Consider the following 21,236-nt stretch of genomic DNA (forward strand, 5'->3'; position numbering starts at 1 on the left):
AACATGGTTCCCGGCTGATGCGTTTCGCCTGATGTATTTCGTCACCGAATCTATTTCAGGGTAAACGGGTGGGTTCCAGTTCTTCGGTATGGCCGTTCTTTTAAGTACAGGCAACTTGCTTGTGTGCTCGCATTTGATTTCGCATTCCGTTCCTGTGTCGTGAGTGACACTTGCTGATTTAGGAGCGCTGGCCTAAACCATATTGCCATTAGACTCGGCGAAATCACTGCCAGAGAGAATAGTACCGCATAATTACTGCAATCGGACTTCAACTACAGACACGTTCCAATAAGGCAACAAGTAACGTAGGTGAACATGAGCGTTAGATGTTGAAGGCTATCTACTAATGCATGTCACTGGCTTATCCCATGTGGGTACCGTGAACTTGTTGCGCATCTAGAGAAGTAATTGTGGAAAGACTTTAAAGCAGTATCTTGACAGTGGAGTATCAACTAGACTTATGCAAGGAGGCAATGGCTGAAACAGCTCGCGGTTTCCATCGTTTCTTCACGCAGGTACGCTAGTTCGTAGTATCACTATCAACTTGGGTTCCGGTGTTGGGTTTGTGACTTCCCTTGGTCTGGATATGGGCAAGCATCCCGTGTTGAGCCATTCATGCTCTTATCGAGCATCGGTCGCTTTTGCAGCAAACATGATGGACTTAGCAGACTGAACATGGCATATTCACTCTCCATTCGTCTCCTTGTTGAATCGGGCATTTCTCATCCACCGAAACTCAAAGACAACAATAATACGAGATCATCTGTCACACCTTAAACCTTGACCATTGTTGTATTGAACACCCAAGACATACTCAAAGCACTCTCTTCAGTTCGATTACAAACCAACACTACTGTCAAGCAATTCGGAGATGCGAACACTCTGGCGTCTTGGCGACATCGAAATCTCTGGAATCAAATTCTTGCTCGTCAACTTAGTAGGTTTGAGCTACTCCCGCGCATTTTATTTGCATACAACATGTAAATTTAGAGACAACTTGAAAGCGCCAATACATAAGAATCAAACCCCCTTCGTCTCCTTGCACGCATAGACAGGCTTACGACATGAAGACCTTTGCAAAACGCTGTCGACATAGAGTTGATGGGCGTACTATTTAAAGTTCTAGATGGAATCCGATTAGCTAAGAGCCCCGAGCCCCCTTGGTATTCCACTTTGAGATTCGAGTATATGAGATTAACGAGAAGATGATAGTATCAAAACTCTATTGTAGGTCCAACATGGCACTTATGAATGGACAATGCCGAGGTTTGGCAGAGATATTCGATTACCTTGGCAGCGTTTCCCTTCTAATTGCCTCACTTCAGCCCTTACGATTGCCTGCAACCATTCCTGTTGACCTCATAAAAACTTTTTGTAGATTTACAGGCTCTCGATAGAAGTCATTAGTATGGAACTTGTATAGTTCGTGCAATAGATTTGGATGGAAGAAAGGGTTCCGTGAGCATTGTGTAAAAACGTCCTGCTTGCATGTAATAGCTGCGGTGCTCGTTACTAGTTCTAGAACTAATACGCTTCACCGGACCTCACCTATCCCTAAATATATAATGGAAACGTGTTAGATATAGACATCGCAGTCATGACCTTTGTAAGCCCGCAAGACTAATAGCACTGCAGATCACTTCGTCTATCAATAAACGTTCATTATAAAGCACTAGTATTCATGGTGACTTCAGATATGTCGCTAAACAAATTTTCAGTGCCAAGAGAAACAATATAAAGCCGGCATGAACCACAAGTCGAACGAAAACACGCCATTATCGCCGCTCACTGCCAGTCTGGTACATTGATGGCCTTTTACTCGGGGTGTATCGCAGTACTATTCTCTCAGATTCTCACACAACCTCACGTACTCTGTCCCGACAGTAAATCAGACGTGACAGAGGCAATGCCTGTCTAGTCCAGGTAGAAATATCAGCTGGATGAAATGGCCAGATGGAGGGCCGCTCGAATAGCAGTTTAGACATTTCCGCATTTGGGGGAGGTGCGAGGCATGATGCATTCGGTGGCATACTGATCATACCTATATAGATCTGTTTCCTTTCTTCACTATTGGGTGCTACGTAATACATTTTTGACTGCATGGACGCGAGTGCTGGCATTGTTCAGTCCTGTAAAGTAGACTATTCACGATATCTACTCAGTGCCAAAGGATGTTTTCTTTTCTCCCTGCCCCTATAAACATGAGAATGAGTCGCTACCGATATTTGTAGTAAGCGCGCTTGTCTCGATGGGAGTGTAAAACGTAGCCTGCGGGGATTGCCTCCAGCCGATAATTGTCTTTCTCGTAAGGTGTTTCAGCATCCAGGCATACGGTCTAATTGAAGGACATCAGAAACACTGGCTGTAATGCTGTGCCCCTAATATACAAATGACCATGTAGGAGACTTAGCATGATGTTGATGACCTTTATCTTTCAGAATTTTCACCTGTCAGGTGTCTCAGAAAGACTGCGCCGCAGAAAAGGCTGGTGCCTCTACATTGCGGTTCCTTAGAATAAACTTACGTCTACATCAAATACATTTGGTAAACTTGTCGTACTCACAAACCCCGCATGGTTTGGAACCACATGAGACAGATATACATCGGGCGATGATCTTATAGCTCATCAGCGTTGATTTTTTTCCAAGCCAGGACTATGTGCCAGACGTGGGGGAAAGAGAAACAATCTACGTCACCGCTACTTCGACTATGTCCATTCGAAGTCGGCGGTTTTTGGGAGCAAACGTCGGACATGATCGGTATCACTACACACAGCGTTTGCTTGTCTTCAATATTATGTAAAAGAAAAATTGTACATTCATGTGTCAACTCAGAAGAAGATTGTGGATGTTAGGGGGACGGTATGATGGAAGTCTTCACACAGAACTTGAAATGCCACTCTGACTAGGATCGAGCATCACCAGTACGGATCACAGAGTTTGGCAAAGACTCGATATAATTTGAGAGGTTCAAAGCTTTGCATATAATTTTAGTCTGCTCATTTGTCGGCGGCTTGGTGAGTACCATAACGTACTTTATCTTATTGACACAGCTACATATTACCAGCATATGTTTCGAGTTTCAATTACCTACGCGTTCAAGCATAAAACAAGCGGAAGAGCTCAAGATATCATATCTTCAAAAGCCTGGCTTTCAGGTCTTATTACGTTCATTCGCGGCGTGTTTAGTTGTTGCGAAGCGAGAATCATTGTTCATGCCACAGATTCCCAACTAAAATGATGTATTTTGACTGAGATATGCCAATAGTAGTCGAGCTCAATAATGTACACTATTCATCCTCTCTTCTAATATGATCTAACCTTCAATTATGCGGGTCATAGCCCTAATTGGGCCAACATGACCCCTTTGATTCTTCGCGCCTCAAGATCCAGATAACAGGTTCAGGATTGTCTTCCATTGCCCAAACGTTGAACTTCTTAGTTCAGTAACATGATAGTGGATCTTTTTACCAAGTGTTCAACATGTTCTAACTGTGGAGGTATCAATGCCAGTCGCCGTCTGCCATAAGAGGGCGTTCAGTGCGGCAATCTCTCGTAATGTCTAAGGTCATTACCATGTAGCCTAGGTATATCAATTAAGTACATTAAGATCTGATAAATCAAGCCAAAGCTTCCCAGTCAACAAACAGTTGTGTCATGGACAGGTCGCAGCCGACTCTCTACATATTTTACTGTCGTACAAAAACGGAACCGTAATTGACGGCCAGCAATTACGCCTTATTTACCACATTTACTCAATGAATGTCTCCCAGATGAAACCCGACAAGATTTGAGAGAAGCTGTGGAGTTAAGACTTGTGCTACCTAGATTAATCCGGGCGCCGACACTACCGTAAGGTACCCATCTGATCTTCGTCCAAGGGTAATTGTCACTGAACACTATGTTTTTTGGACAAACCATGAATTGTTCCTTTGATGCTACCAGTGACAACCACATTGCTCACGGCTTTGCAAGAGTTTGATGCTCATTGCTCAACACAATTTCGTTTCGCAGTTCCCAGAAGATTGGAGACCGCTTGAAGCAATTTGACAAGTCATTGGATAATATTCTTGGATCAGTTTGTCCATGGGTGGATTCGGGTTACATTGTTGCGGGAATACCTTCGTATCCCCGAAATGAGTGCCCAAGATGCCGCCCCACCGGGCCGCCCCACCGGACCGTTCCTTTGGTCCTTTACACTACTAAACGCTGGTCTATGCTGAGCGCCAGTTGAGGAGAGATGGCACCTCCGGCTTGAGATTGTTGTGACCTACATTTCACCCATGGGTACTGCTAAGCTACTTACGAAATTCCGGGCCAATTCTCTCGAGCAAGGCAATTGAGACGAACTTGCTTGACCCCAACTCGAATCCAGCATCAATCCCGATAACGGTGGTGTGCCGTCCTCTGATCGTATCAGGCCAGATTATGACTGGCTCGGTTTATTCTTCGGATTGTAAGGACGCTAATGTCCAAGGGGTCTTGCCATTTCAATGGGGTGACTTGTGGCCTTGCGCCCACACAAAAATTGCCCCTCTTATAATCTATTTTTCTGATCGCCAATTGGTTTGCTCTCGAGAGTGTCTTCGAGCCGTTCAGTTGTTGAAGGATGGTCCCAATGGTGCCACGTTGGAAATGCTCTTAAACCTGGAGTCAGCCCCAGTGACTGCTGTCGGACCCCAATTCTCTCCCTTCGACAACCTATCAGATCCTTGCTCCTCTTCACAGACAACATCGGTCGTCTTTTGCAGGGTCTGAAGAGCCCCTGCATAGGATGGTTTCGAGCGTGGGGTTCTTACGTGGTGGTCGCCGTGGCTGATTGAAGAAGTCTTCTGCGGTGCGAGGCCGCAGGCGCCGGGTCTTTAGAGTGCGGAACACCAATGGATGGAAGTCATATGCTGGTGGAACTAAACGTTGAGTGTTGACAAGGAAAATTTCTGCTTCAGTTCTGGATATTTAACTAGCCATCCACTGGCCGCCGTTGGCACTGACCAGGCATCCCGTCATCCATCCGCTCTCCGGGGAGCAAATCATGCCAACAATGCCAGCAATCTCCTCAGCGTAGCCAGCACGTCCGCCGTATTTCTCAGCCATTTCCTTCTGTTCATCCGAGTCCCATTCTCGGATTCCACACAGCGGTGTAAGAGGGTACCACGATGAAATGGCTTGCTTCGCATCCTCAGAGGCACCTCGGAGCATGTCCGTCATGGTGGAGCTGGGGTTGCAAGAGTTGACGGTGCAGTGCTCCTTGAGCTCGCGCGCCCATGTGCGCGTCATGGCCTCAAGGGCGCCCTTGCTGCCGCCGTACAGGGTCAGGTACTCGAGTCCAACCTTGGAACCGACGCTTGACACATTGACGATGCGGCCCGAGCGGTCGGTGGGCAGAAGGGGCTTGATTGCCTGCGTGAGCAGGATGGGTCCAAGGACGTTGATAGAGTAGACCTTGTGGAAGTCCTCAACGTTGACGGCTTCGAGAGGCATGGCGTGGAAGAGAGCGGCGCAGTTGACCAGTATGTCGACCTGCGGCTTGCCTGTCTTGGCGCTGGGCGGCATGTCATTCTTTACAACATCGACAATCTTGGAGCAGCCATCGGGTGTACTGAAGTCGGCACGGACGGGAATGGCCTTGACGTTGTGTGCCTTTGCCAGTTGCTCAGCGAGAGCCTTGGCAGGCTCGTCAGAAGACTCGGTCAGATAAATGAGCACGACATTGGCGCCTTTGGAGGCGAGGTTCTGAGCAATGGCGGCACCAATACCTTGGGACTTTTGTCAGCGTAGGTGTTCCTAGAAATCCCAGAAGAAAGCGGGAGGAAGGCTCACTCCTTGCACCACCCGTAATGACGGCCGTCTTGCCCTCATGAACTTTGTATGGAGGGGCCTGAGTAATGGGAATGGTGATCTGTGATTTGGTCATTTTGTTTAACGGAGAGTACAACGTGTTGTTTGTGCTAAAGTGAGTTTACGCCGTGTTCGATTTTCAGGCAAGTTTCAACCGAATCATATCACGGGGTCTGGGGGCCATGGTTATTAAGGAAAATAGGAGAAAATGTGACAGCAGCAACGTGGTGCCTGTCAATCTGTCAGACCGTCTTCTCTCTTACCATTTCTGGATCTTCAGCAAATGCCCTAGACCATTTCGAGCCTCATAGGCAGGGACTTTCTTGTTAACGAATTTGTCCACTTGCTCCACTGTCGAGATCCAATGAAAACACTGGTCGAGGTGGCATCGAGTCTTCATGGCCTGTATGATGATGGGTGATGTGGGACCGAGAAGGGGCGAATGCCGAAGCCATGACCATCGGTGTTCTGGTCTACACTCGAGGATACATGAGTTCGTAGGCCGTAGCAATTGCAACATCAACTAAGGGATGAATTTCGTAGGTAAGATCAGCAACAATGATCTTTGATTTTGCATGCCATCCTGGGTAGAGTTCACTGCTAAAGCTTCATCATGCCATAAAGTCCATCCGCACACGTGCGCCACGGCATGGTATATAATGTCCTTGATTGTCCCACCCAGCGGAGCCGGAAATCCGGCAAACGGGTCAAACATACGTTACCTGGTCATTTTCCCAAAAATTGCCTCACAACTCCGTTTTCAGTCACCTCTTTGGGATTTGATGATGGTGCTGAGTATTACCAAAATCATCCAACCTGTAGAACCCCTGGTCCTGTCGAAGCGAAAGGCACCCTTCCCTGCGAGTAGGAGCTTTTCCAAGGGTTGCTCAAGGATACTTCAAGGATCTTAGCGACGCCTAACATCTCGATTGAAAAGTATCCAGGAGTTTTTCTGCCAGTGATCGGCGCGAAATGGGTGACATTGGCTGGCAACGTGTGTTGAAGACCACTTCCATAAAACCCATCTTGTATGTCCGCCAATCTGTCAACGATAGGTCTAGCCAGAATCGACTCTTGCTCACTTCTGTGGAGTAGTTTGTTCGTCTCGAAGATTGGCTTTTTCTTGTCGGCGACTACACGATCGTCCACTAGTCACTTGTTTTGTTGACTTGCTGTCCCCGGCGAAGCCCATCGCAACCTACCTTAAGAGCCAAGACTGTGAGACAGAGCTACTTGAAGTCAACATGGTAACAGAGGACCCTAACCGACGGTTTGTCTACCAACTTGAGGGCGTTGGCCTCAGCCTATTTGTGGTCTCTATCGTTGGTGGCGTCGTCTCTCTGATTGTGGTGTGCCTGAGGACATTCATTCGACTGCGGGCGAAGACGTTTAGTTGGGATGACGGCTTGATGCTCGGTGGTTTGGTAAGCTTAATCTTCTCAAAACCTTCTCGCAGGACCTTATAGCATTGCTTTCCCTATTACGCCCATGCTGACTTAGGCCTGAAGGTCGTTTACCTCGTCGATGTCGCACTCGCCTGCATGGGCGCGCTGAGTGGACTGGGCACGCGCAATGCAGACCTCAGCCCAGTCATGTTGGTCGAATCGATGAAATATTTGATGATTTGGATGATGCTCTACGTGGCAGTATTGTGTACGATCAAAACTTCGATTTGCATCACCACACTACGGATCGCTACTACAATGCCAAAGCTACGCACTGCCGTCTACATCTTGATGGGGCTTACTGTCGCCACATTCTTCACAACCTTCGTCGGGATCCTCTTGTTATGCCGACCTGTGGAAGCCAATTGGGATACCAGCATCGTGTTAGAGGGCCGTGGCGAGTGCTCGCCAGTAAGCTCTATGTTGGCGCTGTCATACACTTCAACCGTCAGCACCATCGTTACCGACCTTGCCTGTGCCGTGCTCCCGGCTATCATTCTCTGGCAGACACAAATGAAGCTCTCGACAAAGATCATGGTCTCTTTCGTCCTTTCTTTCGGCTCTTTGTAAGTATTTTGCCCAGTGCACCTGTCTGAGATGATCTTGATAGCTAATTCCTACCGTTTCGGTCACATGATTAGTGCCTCAGTCTCAACCATGATACGTACTCCATACATCGATCACTACAACCATCCACTAGACGATCTTGCCTGTATGATGCTTCCATTAGTCTGCCATGAGTAGAGTAGTTGCTGACTTGAATCGCTTAACAGTCCACATTGCTAACATCCCCCTTTGGTCCAATATCGAGACTGCCATTGGATTCATCGCCGGCTCCCTCCCTGCTTTACGACAATTCTTCATGCACCGTCGCTCGCCACGACCTACAACTTTGGGTCAAACGGATGCATCTCATGGCCTCCACCCGGGATCAGTTGGGCTTGTTACTATTGGCGGCTCAGGAGTGACATCCAAGAGCAAGATACGCAAAGGTACAAATTACGAGGACGACGAAGCAGGGCAGGGAGACTGGACGCGTCTCGATGAAGACAGCGTCTCGGAGAAAGGAAGCACAGCACCTGTTCGAGGCATTCGCAAGGACATGACCTTCGAGGTTTCGTCTCTACCAGGACAGAAGAATGGCCGGAGTAAAAGTTAGTTACGCAACGTAAGTAATATGAAGGAGAAAAGAATTCCCACCCCACAATATCGTTCTGATATCGGACACGGTACTGTGACGGCTCAAAAGAATAGGTGGCTCTAGACTGATTTAAATGGAACGCCTAGTAGCTGTTTAGGCCCGTTGCTCAGAGATTATGCTTTTGCATGTACTTGAATGTTCGAATGGCGGCTATGGACAAAAGGCGGGCCAAAGATAACTTGCTTGCTGTGCGTCTACGCAGTCAGCGCTAAGCTTTGTTCGGCTGTATCCCGAAGAACCTAGCGTCAAATATTCAGACTCGGGCAAGAGATGACAACTTGAACTCCGCTTATCTCGATTACATTTGGACATGAAGCTGACACATGTCCCCCACACCTACGTCCATCCTACCTCGCCTCGAAGGCTTAGAAACATTACTAGCTAACTGTTTCTGATTCTCTGTTCTTCCACCGCCATACTGCCATTCATTCTTAGATACATAATACAACTCGTAGTCCAGCTATTAAGTTGACACTTCCATGTCTCTCCCACCCTTACCTCGTCAGAGCCGGCTAAGTTCCGCTGGTATCCTTCTCCAGACGGACCCAGCTCTGTGAGGCGTCTCGCTGTCGGCACCGAGGCTTGGGTCGGCTTACGAGAGCCGAACTCTCGTGGTCAGTACGACAACTACCTGAACACGTCTCTCCGAGTTCATGTTCCTGGGATCTCGTTAGAGACTATCGCGCTGCAAATCTCCAACGCCCTTGTCAACATTCGATTCCAACACCCTGAGGTCGGATGCTCCGTCACCTGGGCTACCGACCAAGATCCTCCCTTCATTGTCTATAATTCACCGAGCTCCGACGAAGTTGCCTTGAACTGGGGCCGCGGTCTTGTTTCATCGATTGCAGCGGATAAAACTGGGCTTGAAGTTGCCGCTGAACTTTCGGAGGCGCGCCAAGAGAGACCTGAGCCGTTACCCCCGGTCAAGGTCTATGTCGTAGCTCAAGTGCCAGAGACAGGCACTCCACTTGAAAATGGCGCTCGAGTGGACCTGCTCTGTGCATTCAACCATATTCACTGGGACAGTATCAGCTCGCGCATATTCGTCGGTGACTTGTTGCGCGGTGTTGGCCAACAGTTCAACGCTGGCGACCAGAATCTAGCAAACAGTCCTTTCCATCATCCTTGGGGCAAGGAAATTGCCAACCTCAACGAGCCGGTCCTCGATGCATGCAAAACCAACGTGGATGCATAAGGAGAGGATTATGACAAGGCGCGAGATGACTTCATCACCGAGTTGCTCAGAAGTGCGGTGAGTAGTTCTGCATATTCTTGGCGGCTTGACCATCCACAGCCCGTCCCAAGCGAACATGGTTTCCGTGGTCACTAACTCCTCGGAGACAAGTTGGGGGCTTCCTGTAACGAATACTACAGGCACACCTCGAACTAGATGGAGAACCTTTAATACAGACGAAAGTCAGGCCATCTCGAAGGCCATAAAGAGTCAGCTCGGACCCCAGTTCACCTTCACTCACCTCGGCCATGCCGCCATGGTGCTTGCATTACTGCGAGTCAGCCCCTTATCAGGAGATGCCTCGGACGCCCTGTTTCTTTCCTCGCCCTTGCCAGTCAACGGGAGGCGATACTTAAGTGGCAGCAATGCAAGTATTCGTTATGGGTCGTGTCAGGCGGGCGCGTCGGTGGAATTTGCACCACTTCGATCGTACGCTGTCGATGAGAGCAATCCTGAAGCAGTCAGAATGACACTCGCAAGCCTGGCTCATCATGTCAGAAACAGCTATCAGCATTGGCTGACGAACGAGTTCCAATTGGTCATAGACCAAGTTAAGAGCAACTTTCTAGCGGGGTTTCTGGCATCGTGAGTAATCTCCCTCCCCCATTTTCAATTTCAATGTTTCCCTGGTTCTAAAACTCTTCTGCTTAGAGCGCCTTCGTCCTTCTCACCGACAAGCTTTCCGGTACGAAGTCCCAAACACTGACAGCCTTCATCGAAATAACCCTTGGTGCATTTCTAACACGTCTTACAACGTCAAGGCCTTCGTCAGCGATGGCATTGTCGACAACTACATTCCAGGAGACGTTTTCGGCTCCAGCGATGAAAAGATCTACACCGTGGAGAGTCGCAATTTCCATCTGACGACTTATTCCTCTGATGTGTAAGGAGACCAATATTCTAATTCCTGGCTTCGTTTGATCTGTCGAGCACAGTTGGTCCAAACGTGTGATATCTCCATTCTTAACCATTGTCACTAACTATTTGGAATCTAGGCTTGTTCGAATGGACAGTTTCAAAGGCCAGACTAGTCTTTCTGTCTGTTTCAACAATGGACGTCTTGACGAGAACCTCGCCAAGGCTTTCCTGAATGCTATAGTTGATTTCATGATGGCATTTGCAACTTGAGTCCTCAATCAGACTGCCTCTCATATAAATGTCCGTAGCTTTAAATGGTACTGTACCTGAATTAGAAAATGTCACAGCGTATCGTGTCTGTTGGAGATGAAGTTGGGAGCTCGAATACGTGCTTTAGAGTACTCTATCCGAAGAGGGGTGGTACATTCCGGTATTCGCTGATTGAGAATATTGATTTTCTTTTGCTGTCAGGAGTGAAAATGCAATATGCTTTCCCGTCCGAAAGAACTAATCTACTCTAGGTCAGTGTCAAATAGAAGCCGATGCTGGCCTGTCACATCTCATTCATTCACGTAAGAAATGCAATCCAGACTTTGGTGCCAGTGTTGACTGGAGTAAAGCGTTGCATCAAGGTCGAGTAGATTGGCAGGATATCTAGGCGTAATCTGGCCGGGCAAACATGGAGGTGCCATTGCCCACCCACGATGGATTCACAGCACGTGGAGCGGAGTATGTCCGCCAAGATTGGCTTATTATTGGTGCACCACACCCTCAACTTTGGCTAGCAGAAAACAAAATTGGATCAGAGCGGTTCGTCAGACGTCTTCCGAGTGCGTTTGTAACGTACATATTGGATACAGCCTGTATCTCGTCTTACGTCTCGTTGATGGATGACATGTTTTTGTGGACAAAAGTGGTAGACGGCAACATAAATCTCCGGCAAAGGCACCTCAAAGTCCCGGAGACCCTTGTTTTTCGGCGCTGCCTCGGTCATTCTTACCCCGGATTTTGAGATCGGAATCCCTACCCGCCCGGACAGCAACCCCGCACACGAACTTTGGATTCTTTGTGGGTGGGCAGCAATTTATGAACCGACCCCAACGAGAAACCGTGAAGCATGATTCGATGGTCTGATTTCTCGCCATCCATACTGGAATCGATCGACTGGAACAGGTGTGGGTTTCCCTCTCCGCCGCAGAGACCTAAGAGCCAGGGAACTGGCACAACGTCCATCCAGTATATGAACGTCACGATTCCCAGGCTTAGAACAACTGGAGCTGTGCTCATCTCGTTGTCCAAGCGCATATTGGCCTGCCATCCATCCAATCGCAATTATGGCCATCATCGGGGCCAAAGAACATCATGTCGACCCTCAGTTGTCGCAAATTGCGCAGAATGACAAGACGATCTGGTACAAGAAGCCGAACCTGCGCTTCCTCTATCTTATTCTCATCCCAACCGGGCTCGGAGTTGAGTGGACCTCAGGCTTCGATTCTTCTATGATGAACAGTCTTCAAGCTGTTTCGTCTTGGTTCGAATGTGAGAAAGCCTCGCCATAGAACATGTTACCCTCCGCGATAACTCAATACTGATGCATCCGAAACCAGACTTTGGTCGTCCTAATTCTTCAAGGCTTGGCCTTCTTAGCGCAATCTACTCTCTGGGCGCTCTGATGGCCATCCCATTCGTCCCTTACTTCAGTCAGCGTCTTGGTCGTCGACGAACTATCCTGATGGGATCATGGATCATGGTTCTGGGTGCTGGGCTCCAAGCTGGGTCCAGGAACGTCGATATGTTCTTAGCCTCGCGATGGGTTCTGGGTTTTGGTATCCCCTTTGCCATCATCAACGCTTCCTCGCTCATCGGCGAACTTTCCTATGCCAAGGAGCGCCCAATTATGACGAGGTTAGCTGAAATCACTTCTTGTTATTATAAGATGCGACTTGCTAACTTGTTTACTATGAAGTCTGTTCAACGCTAGCTGGTTTGTTGGTATGAATCAAACCCTACCAAACGAGAACCCAGGCCGAGAACGTTGCTAATGTGAAATGATGACAGGGGCCATCGTAGCAGCAGGCATCACATTCGGCACTTTCCAAATGAGCACTACCTGGGCTTGGAGAATTCCTAGTCTACTTCAACTCGTACCCAGCGGTTGTCAAATTGTCTTTATGCCTTTCTGCCCGGAATCGCCTCGCTGGCTGATATCAAAAGACCGTGGCGACGAGGCATTCGCAATTCTCAGCAAGTACCACAGCGAAGGGGAGAACGGCGAAGAGTTTGTCCGTCTCGAGTATGCTCAGATTATATCCACTATCCAGCAAGAGAAAGAGGTCGCCAGTAAATTCCTTTGGGCCGATGTCTTCCGCGATGCCGCCATGCGTCGTCGTTTCATGTTGGCTGGCATCATGGGCTTCTTCACACAGTGGTCTGGCAACGGATTGATTTCTTTCTACATGAAGAAAATCCTCAACCTTGTTGGTATCACGGACAACCACACTGTGCAGAAGTTCATTTTGGGCAACACGTGCTGGGGTAAGTCGTCTTGTTGCGGGCGAATATCGGTGTTCATGCTAATAGCCCGGTAAGGCTTCATCAACGCCGTACCGATCGCATTAATAGCCCCACGTTTTGCGAGAAGAAAAATGTTCCTCACGTGCACGATCGGTACTGCGTGTGTTTACACCGTCTGGACCGTCGCATCGGCCAGGTTCGCCATTGAGCAATCCCAAAAAGCTGCTATCCCAGTTCTGGTCTTCATATTCGTTTATTCGCCGTGAGTTGATGGCCCTACAATCTTGTCCTTAAAGACAACCGCTTATTATCTCGTCACAGGTTCTACAATATTGGCTGGAATGCTCTTGCGTAAGAATCCCTTACCCCTTCTTTTCTTCTATCTCATAGGATGAACCCGAAGATCAGACCGCTAACCCTACGCAGTTACACTTATCTCGTGGAACTTTTCCCATTCAGTCAAAGGTAAGGCTTTGCTGTTCTCTTCAGCCGGGATCTCACATCGATTTTGCTATACTCCAGGGAAACTTTTGAGGCTAATATCACATATAGAGCGAAGGGAATTGCCGTAGAACAACTTACCGTCCGCTTTGCCGTTTTCTTCAACACCTATGTCAACCCGATTGCGCTCGACTCCATCGGCTGGAAATACTACATTGTGTATTGTGTGTGGATCTTGGTGGAGATCTTGACGGTTTACATGATCTTCCCCGAGACTCAAGGCCGCACCCTTGAAGAGCTGAGTTTCATGTTCGAGGGCAAAGATGTGCAGGACAAGGTTCAGAAGAATGCTCAGAAGGTGCTTCAAGTCGAGCTTGAGGATATTCGCGAACGACCGGTCTCACGTGAATCACGGGATGTGCCTGGAAACACAAAGGTGTAATGGAATTTCTCTGCAAAAACTACTTTGTAGAGGATAAGACACCTTAGGTCTCTTACGTTCTCATCAGAATGACGTCGTACGATTGCTTAATATTCGCACGATGTCCCGCAAGCTATGATTCGGGAAGTGATCAGCAAGAGAGTCTGACGAAAATATGCGTAGGTATCAGCTCGTATTATCCCAGAATGGGGAGGTTCCCTTCATTATAGATAAGCGGACGTGGTTGACACGAAGGCACAAGACTACACCGCCTCTGGAATAGGAGACGAAAATCAGGGACTTCATGGGCTAATCGTTGTAGCTGGCATCAAGCAGATAACGCCGTCTACGGATTACACCGCAAAAGATGTTGAGAGAATGCTCGCAGTAAAGTAAACCGGCATATTGTTGAGCGGGACCTCAGTGGCATGACAAGTGATCAAGTACAAATCTCGTGGCAGCATTTGCATGATTGCCAGCGTGCCAAACTCATTGCAAATCATGGCCTACTCTCGCGATACAGTACTTCACTTCGAAACAAGACGGAAGTGTCGGCAAACCTCTACAAATGAGTCTGTATAAGCTGTCTTGTTTAACATCAGATTACCCAAAGAAACATTATGTGGGCTCGTCTACCATGTCTGGGGCTATATGCTTTCCGGGTCGAATTCTCCTGAACCTGATATCTCTTCGCCACCCATTCTGGTCTTATGGAGTAAATTTGGTGGCTGGGACTACTATTGATCTTGCTCAGACGACGGAAATTGTCTGGCAGCGTGAGATGAAGTCGTCGGTCATCAACTCTCCATACATGATCCCATGGACATATGCCTCTCCAACTAACACATACTTTTCGCCATTCGTATCTCTAATATCGTCGTCGTAGCTAGTCTTGGCTGAGCTTTTCCTCAGCAATAGCGGCATACGACTACCGCGAATAAGCCAAACTTCGTCATCGACCTCGGAGGCCGCTGATCCAAGCCCAAGGTAGCCCTTCTCTGTCTCCAATAACCGTCTCCCAGAAGCAATTAAATGAACCACCTTTGATAACGGATCTTTAATCAAGCTTTCTGATAAAGAGTCTTCGGGAATCGCCATGTTAGAATGTTGGGTGGATGTCTCTGTCGGCATAACCATTCTTGAATTTTCAATGTCTTCATCTCCCATGCTCATGGTATCATCGTAGGTTATGCACTTCTGTACCCACGCTCTTCGACTCTCTTGAGAGTCTTTGAGTAATTTGACATCTGCAATCAGTGTCGACACGGCGACATCCATAAAACTCTCTCCTGTTGATTCATAAACACTCTGCTGACTGCTCAGATGGCGTAGCCATGTTGCGTTGCTGAAGATATTCTGCCTATCGAACTCCGAACTTTGGGTCTTTGAGACCCTATCGATTAGGATCCCCTCCAGTACGAGAGTAGTGGAACCATGACTCCGGGCCCCGTGGCTGCTCGATCCATCTGCAGTGCTGGTGGTATCGAACGTTCTCGGGAAATCCGACCCTCGTGCCAGCTGCCTCAGTCTTTGTAGGGAAGTATAGTGTTCAGGCCCATGAGATGAAAAGTCTGGAACCCACGACGGCAGATTTGGTAGGCGGCCTTCAGTCAGGCCTGCTAGTCCCAGAATGTCGAGATTGGACAAACGTTTGATCAACCAAGTCGTCACCTGGGTATAGACGACTTCGACGGAGACATCGTAACTGGGGTCCACCTCAACCTGATAATTGCGACCCAGGATGCGTTGTATGACTCCCAGCGCGCCATAGATATGGTCCAGCGGGTTTTCGAAGTTATAAATCCTCAGCCGGTGGAGAGTTTGCAGCACTTCAGCATGTCGCATAGCTTCGTCTGTGGTAGCTCCCCAGCGCTGTTTCTGCCAATGAGCCATCCCGTTGCTAACCTTCTCACGTCTGAATGCCGAAAGAGAAGTTTTTGTTGAGTTCCAAAGACGGTCTATCGTGCCAGGGCGTTTCTTCCAATCCGGGAGGAGTTCGCCTAGTGTGTGTATGAGCTTCTCATCCCAACGCACCCGAAGAATGAAGGCAGACAGTTTGTTGATGTCAGACCAGGCGAATTGGACCCTGCCGCACTGAAGCACAATATCCTCAGAATGAGGGATCGCTGCTTCCTGGACAACCCATCCACGCGTGAGCCATCGCTTCTTGAGGAAGAAGTTGAAGTACACTGGATATGACTTGCGCCACTCATCGCAGAAATCCTTGCCAAGCAACTGTATGATCTCGGGGTGATCTAACTCCGGCCCAACTTGTTGTAGGAAGTCAGCGTTGCTTGCGGCCCGGGCCACTTCCAATATCCTTGGTATGAAACACCTGACAACCCAGTAGACTTCATAGGGGGGCTCAGTCGTGCCGAGCCAGACAATCACACTTCTTGCAGCCTCGTAGATTTGACCCATGAGCTGGACTTGGTGGCATCTTTCTTGGCTCTCTTGTTGGTCTATACAAATAGCATCGACCCAAAGGTTATAGCCATTTTCAGGGTAGATCAAACGATCCGAATGATTAGCTCCACAGGATTGGCGTCCGAGCTCTGATGATTCTGCGTAGAAAGCAATGTCATTCTTGAACTGACGTAGAAAGTCGAAAAGATTTTGACCAACTCGGAGTCGCCCACCATCGCATACTAAATGAGTAAACTGCGTCTCTGTTTTCTCTGAAGCATTTGACCCCTCATCGAACTCCGAAGGGCCCCATGTGTATGAAAGCGCCCAAAATGGGGGCGCATCATCAAGCTCGTAGGTCTCTAGTCGTGCCAAGAAGCCTTGTGCGGAGGAACTATCCTGGAAGATCTGCAAAAGGCGAATAGAGTTCTCTGAAGGTAACGCAGAGTATCGGTAGGGACACAGCCCTTGGAGTTCTCTCACTGCTTCTGCTTCCGTCGCCATTGTTGTTCAAAGTCTTCGAGGGCGGGGTAAAGAAAGGAGTCAGCCGTCGTTGCGTCAGAGAATCTGACAAGTAAGTGATAGGTGAACATTTGATTGGCCGACAGCTCTCCACATGGTTCTTGCAGGGTCAAATCCGCGGTAGCTAGGTACCTAGCTTAATGCTGGCGCGCTAAGATTAACTATTACTTACTTACAGGTGTGTCAAGTTTGTCAAAATGATTATCAATGTGGTCTTCAGCAGACTCTCTGATGAACCAAGAGACGTTCGGTGCATTTACCCCGAATTAGGACTGTTGTTTGGCGTGAAAAGGTAGAGTGGAATGCAGGAGCAGAGCCGTCTCACATCGCACCCTGGCAGAAGTATATCACGTCTTCAACGCCTGTCAGCCCATGGCGCGATACCTTCGGCGGTCCTTCGGTGACATTTTGTGAAATGTCTTGTCTCAGCCGCAGGGCTGGAAAGTAATTGAACGTTGACCGTTCAGATACTTTGCCACTTGATTATGAGTCTCCCAGGCCGAGTCATGGGGCTGGGGGGGCACGATCATACAAGGCTGAGACCATGGCTTTGGCCATGCATGAGAGTGGGATGCGAGGAACGTGAGAACCTCAAAGAAGGCGGATACCCGCGTTGTACTGCTAGTTTTCCAAGACATGTACATCATGACTCAGTGCATGTGCCATTCAGGCTGAACCCGTGGTCTAGGACACCTAAAGTGAGAGCCCTACGTAGCTTGGTGCTGGGTTCAACTGCCATGAAGCGCTTTCGCAGGATGTATGGAGGCTGGAGTTCTGAATATCCGCAGACGTTCGGATACACGCCCTTGGCATTCCTGCGGTAACTGTGGTGCCAGCACAGAAAACAATCCGTTCGAGAGAGTATATCTACATGTAAAGGTACGTTTCACCGAAAGGATATGGATGTAAAACTCCTACTTTTGGACACCCCCGGCTGTCATTTATCCTCCAGAGCCAACAGCACTGGCTGAGACTTGTTTCTAACCCCCATGTTCCCTTTATTTGAGAATTGGTCACAGACATTGCCGAATCCGCTTCCGTGGTTTTGAAGTAGATTGGTTAAAGCTTCCAGATCGTTGGTGTCAAGTACAATTTGCACTCGCATGTTATGGCGAACAGGGCCGAGGCTTTAAGCTGTCTCTCCCTACTGAAAGCTAATCCAACACATTTTGATTTCTTCAAGCTCAACATTTCTCTCAATTTTACAATGCAACATCTTCAGACATAGCCTCGAAGCCACTCTTTAATCCCCATAGGGCTGAGATTAAATCAGGCTATATCCATACCGGAGCAAGCGCCCAGTAAAGGTGCCTGTCGTAAAACGTATTTGAAATAGGGTGTGACAAATGACGAAAGACCCAAATATGCAGAGAGGCCTGCGCAAAAACACAGCATTCCGCGTTATGAAAAGCGCCAAGGATGTTATGCCATATCGCGGCCTCGCCTCGATGCCGTATGGATTCAGATGCAAAAAGGTGAAGTACGATGCAGTCAAGTCTGCCTGATTTAGAGAAAGCCCCAGTGAGAGATCGACCGCTTGAAACAAGAGTTCCTAGCTCGTTACAATCGTGTGCACCATCAGACAACGAGGAACGTTGTTTGCATCGTTTCGCCACGGCTACGGTACCTAGTATTACCCAGTGCCATCTCCCCGGGTCCCGGGCCGGGGGCATCCCATGCGCCACCTCGACCCCGTGGGGTCCAAACATAGAAGCATACGTCGTTTAACGTTCTTTCCTAATTCCGGTCCTCTTCCTATCTCAATACAGTCTTGCTTACGCCACAGCCATTCAGACTCCTACTTTGGTCGGGGTCGTGCTGCTTTTCGGGAAGTTAGTGAGACATGCTAGACGTCAGGACCGTCTACCTCCCTGAGACTCCAGGAAGAGATTCGGCCCTTTTTATTCTGTCTTTATGTGGCTGGGTGAACTGTTCCCCAGGCTCTGCAGTAAGACCCTTTATACGTGCTCCTGATTCCCATTGGCTTACTGCTAGACTCTCGATGGTTTCTCGGTCCCAGAAATGACGACTTCACCAGTCTTGTGTCTGAGATGTAGAATGCCGTGAGTAGGAAGTTCAGAACTTGGATGCTCATCGCGTTGAGAGGTTGAAATTTGAGACTCAACGTCTTCAACTAACGTGGCTAGAGTGCTATGTGCGACGATGATGCCAAGACATTTTCAGCATCTACATTTCCAGTGCTATGTTTCCCGTTCAAATTGCAAATTGTTCAAGACATGCAGTAGGTTGTGTTCAAATCATGCTGTCTCAATAGATGAGTTAAAGCTCCCTACCTAAGGGTACTAGTCGAAAAGGCATGCCGTTGGTTTGGAAGTAGGGTAGCATGCCATGTCCCGGCTTAGTATGGTCAGGGGTTGAAAATCATCATCGTGAATTTGGATTCGACACCCTAAATACGCCTACTTACTGAGCGAATGGTGGATCATTGGATGGCTGGCCAAATTGCACTCGGCGACGGAGAGGTTTAGATTTCTTCAGGGGGACTCTCCAACTTGAGCTTAACTCAAGATACAGTCAGAAAAGGGTTCGTATATATAATCTGTTGGTCCGCTCCGTCCGGTTTCTGTTTGCGTCAGGCAGGACATCACTCATGAGCCATCAAGAGTTCGACCCTGCAACAACTCTATACCGACAAGTTCCTCTACCTATGGAAGCCTCCATCATGTCCCCGGCATATGTGATCGACCTCCATAATGATTACAATCAGCCAGGAGATCATATCGCAGTCTGGACTTTCTCTAAATCGTGTCTTGATAGTCCAGTTAGCGATGAGCAAGATTTGCTAGGAGTCAAGGTGGACGTTTGGCTTTCCGCTTGTCAAAGAAATCGTACACTTACTATCAAGATTAAGAACGACACCGATCATACTTGTTTGTTGTACCTGGAAGACTGTCTGGGTTTTGACATTTACTGAAGCGGATTCTGTTTAACAGATGGAGTGGAGGTCTCGTCTCCTTCCTGTCTAAAGCTAGATGTTTTACATCTCCATACCGCTCATTATCCCGGAGGTAAGAAACAGACCAGCCACCCTAGTATCGGTGATACAGTCACTATTCCCGAAATCTTACTAAACTGAACGTACCAAAAGACCTGATTCACGGCTCATCAATGATGGATCAGTCCTCCATGATTACCCATGCTGGATCACTTGGAAATGGAATTAGCGGAACCAGCGGGAGCTATTACGCGTCTCTTACTTCGCAGTTCCTCATCGGCATCTTCAACCAAACCATCCACGAGGACTTGAATCTCGAGAACATTGCGAGAGAAACCAGAGCCTGCAAAATGGACTTTGGATTCTGTGCCTCGGTCAGCGGTCCTACGGCTAGCATCCATGTCGATGTTGATGGGAAACCTACAGCGACGTACAACACCACCCAGTCTGACATTGTAGCCTGGCATGCTGCTCAAAAGCGACGGCCGCAAAGTCTCATCATGGCTGAAGTAAATACTGTAGCTGAGAGTTCATACGGGCTGCAATCTCTGATGTGAGAGCTTATTAACCCCTATTGACAAGAACAAGATTTCGCTAACCGCAAGTCTTAGTGACAAGCTACCCGGGCTCGCAAAGCCTATCGACTGGGATGCTCCAGCTGATGGCGGGAAAGCGGCGACAGCTGAATGGATTGGCTCTGTTGAGTGGCCATTTCCCCCCACCTCCCCGAGCACCGTCGCCGCAGTTGCCGCTATTGCGAGTCATTTGATTGCTAGAGGCTACTCCTTGAGCTATGAAGCTTGCGAGAGCGGTAGTGGCGACGGCTGCAGAACTTTCATCATGTTCTCCTTCGGTTCGACTGGCAAAGGAGTCCCCGAGGGATTCGATGCCTCCAAAGATTGGGCGAGCGCTGTGGGGACACTTGATCAGGAAGGCCCGTTTAGTCTAGTCAACATGGGCTTGCTCAGACGAAACCCCGAAGTCATTGAGTCTTGCATGTCAAAGAGACGTTTGTCTCTAGGGGAGTTCAGAGACGCCCTGAATGCTGATGTTGATGCCAGCACAAGTATTACTCACAGATATACTATGCTGTGAGCTATGAAGTTATTGAAGGATGGGCAGCTTGAGAATATGAGTAGTAATTGATAACTCGGTGTCTGGCATCACTGATCACTGGATCTTTTGGGGTCGCTTCGACATCTGCCTGGCTTTGGCAATTTTGCATGCATCTACCTAGCTGATACTCTTCGTACTGCCTAGATAGATGCACCACTTCTGCCGGTGTGACTTGTTGCCACTTTCTATCACCGGAGCTGCCCACCCCCATGCTGAGGTGGGTAAGTGCCGAGCCTGGGTTGATCAAGGGTGCCCTGGCACGCCTGGACAAGAGATTACCCT

At 48.5% G+C, this 21,236-nt stretch overlaps 6 protein-coding genes across 6 annotated transcripts; 4 read left to right on the plus strand and 2 right to left on the minus strand.

Moving 5' to 3' along the window:
* Positions 1-4,955: 4,955 nt before the first annotated feature.
* On the minus strand, positions 4,956-5,913 carry CABS01_10859 (short-chain dehydrogenase; the record flags this gene model as incomplete). Its single annotated transcript, XM_060544214.1, has 2 exons — positions 4,956-5,755; positions 5,820-5,913. 2 exons carry the CDS (start codon positions 5,911-5,913, stop codon positions 4,956-4,958), a joined length of 894 nt encoding a protein of 297 aa, XP_060398938.1.
* A 1,168-nt stretch (positions 5,914-7,081) lies between these two features.
* Positions 7,082-8,441, plus strand: CABS01_10860 (uncharacterized protein; the record flags this gene model as incomplete). The annotated part of the gene is made up of 4 exons (XM_060544215.1): positions 7,082-7,261; positions 7,346-7,848; positions 7,924-7,994; positions 8,056-8,441. 4 exons carry the CDS (start codon positions 7,082-7,084, stop codon positions 8,439-8,441), a joined length of 1,140 nt encoding a protein of 379 aa, XP_060398939.1.
* A 583-nt stretch (positions 8,442-9,024) lies between these two features.
* Positions 9,025-10,848, plus strand: CABS01_10861 (uncharacterized protein; the record flags this gene model as incomplete). Its single annotated transcript, XM_060544216.1, has 5 exons — positions 9,025-9,563; positions 9,781-10,305; positions 10,372-10,405; positions 10,482-10,603; positions 10,716-10,848. Coding segments are annotated over 5 exons (1,353 nt in total), but the record flags the coding sequence as incomplete, so codon positions are not given.
* Positions 10,849-11,912: 1,064 nt separating this feature from the next.
* CABS01_10862 (major myo-inositol transporter iolT) lies at positions 11,913-13,975 on the plus strand (the record flags this gene model as incomplete). The annotated part of the gene is made up of 7 exons (XM_060544217.1): positions 11,913-12,117; positions 12,186-12,503; positions 12,637-13,113; positions 13,168-13,354; positions 13,414-13,443; positions 13,519-13,557; positions 13,645-13,975. The coding sequence occupies 7 exons, from the start codon at positions 11,913-11,915 to the stop codon at positions 13,973-13,975; spliced, it is 1,587 nt and encodes a 528-aa protein (XP_060398941.1).
* A 729-nt stretch (positions 13,976-14,704) lies between these two features.
* CABS01_10863 (heterokaryon incompatibility protein) lies at positions 14,705-16,864 on the minus strand (the record flags this gene model as incomplete). The annotated part of the gene is made up of 1 exon (XM_060544218.1): positions 14,705-16,864. One exon carries the CDS (start codon positions 16,862-16,864, stop codon positions 14,705-14,707), a length of 2,160 nt encoding a protein of 719 aa, XP_060398942.1.
* A 2,701-nt stretch (positions 16,865-19,565) lies between these two features.
* CABS01_10864 (uncharacterized protein) lies at positions 19,566-21,075 on the plus strand (the record flags this gene model as incomplete). The annotated part of the gene is made up of 5 exons (XM_060544219.1): positions 19,566-19,773; positions 19,837-19,911; positions 19,992-20,391; positions 20,450-20,904; positions 20,978-21,075. 5 exons carry the CDS (start codon positions 19,566-19,568, stop codon positions 21,073-21,075), a joined length of 1,236 nt encoding a protein of 411 aa, XP_060398943.1.
* Between the last annotated feature and the right edge of the window lie 161 nt (positions 21,076-21,236).

This window comes from Colletotrichum abscissum, assembly GCF_030869225.1.
Source record: "Colletotrichum abscissum strain IMI 504890 chromosome Unknown Scaffold_28.1, whole genome shotgun sequence".
NCBI lineage: Eukaryota > Fungi > Ascomycota > Sordariomycetes > Glomerellales > Glomerellaceae > Colletotrichum > Colletotrichum abscissum.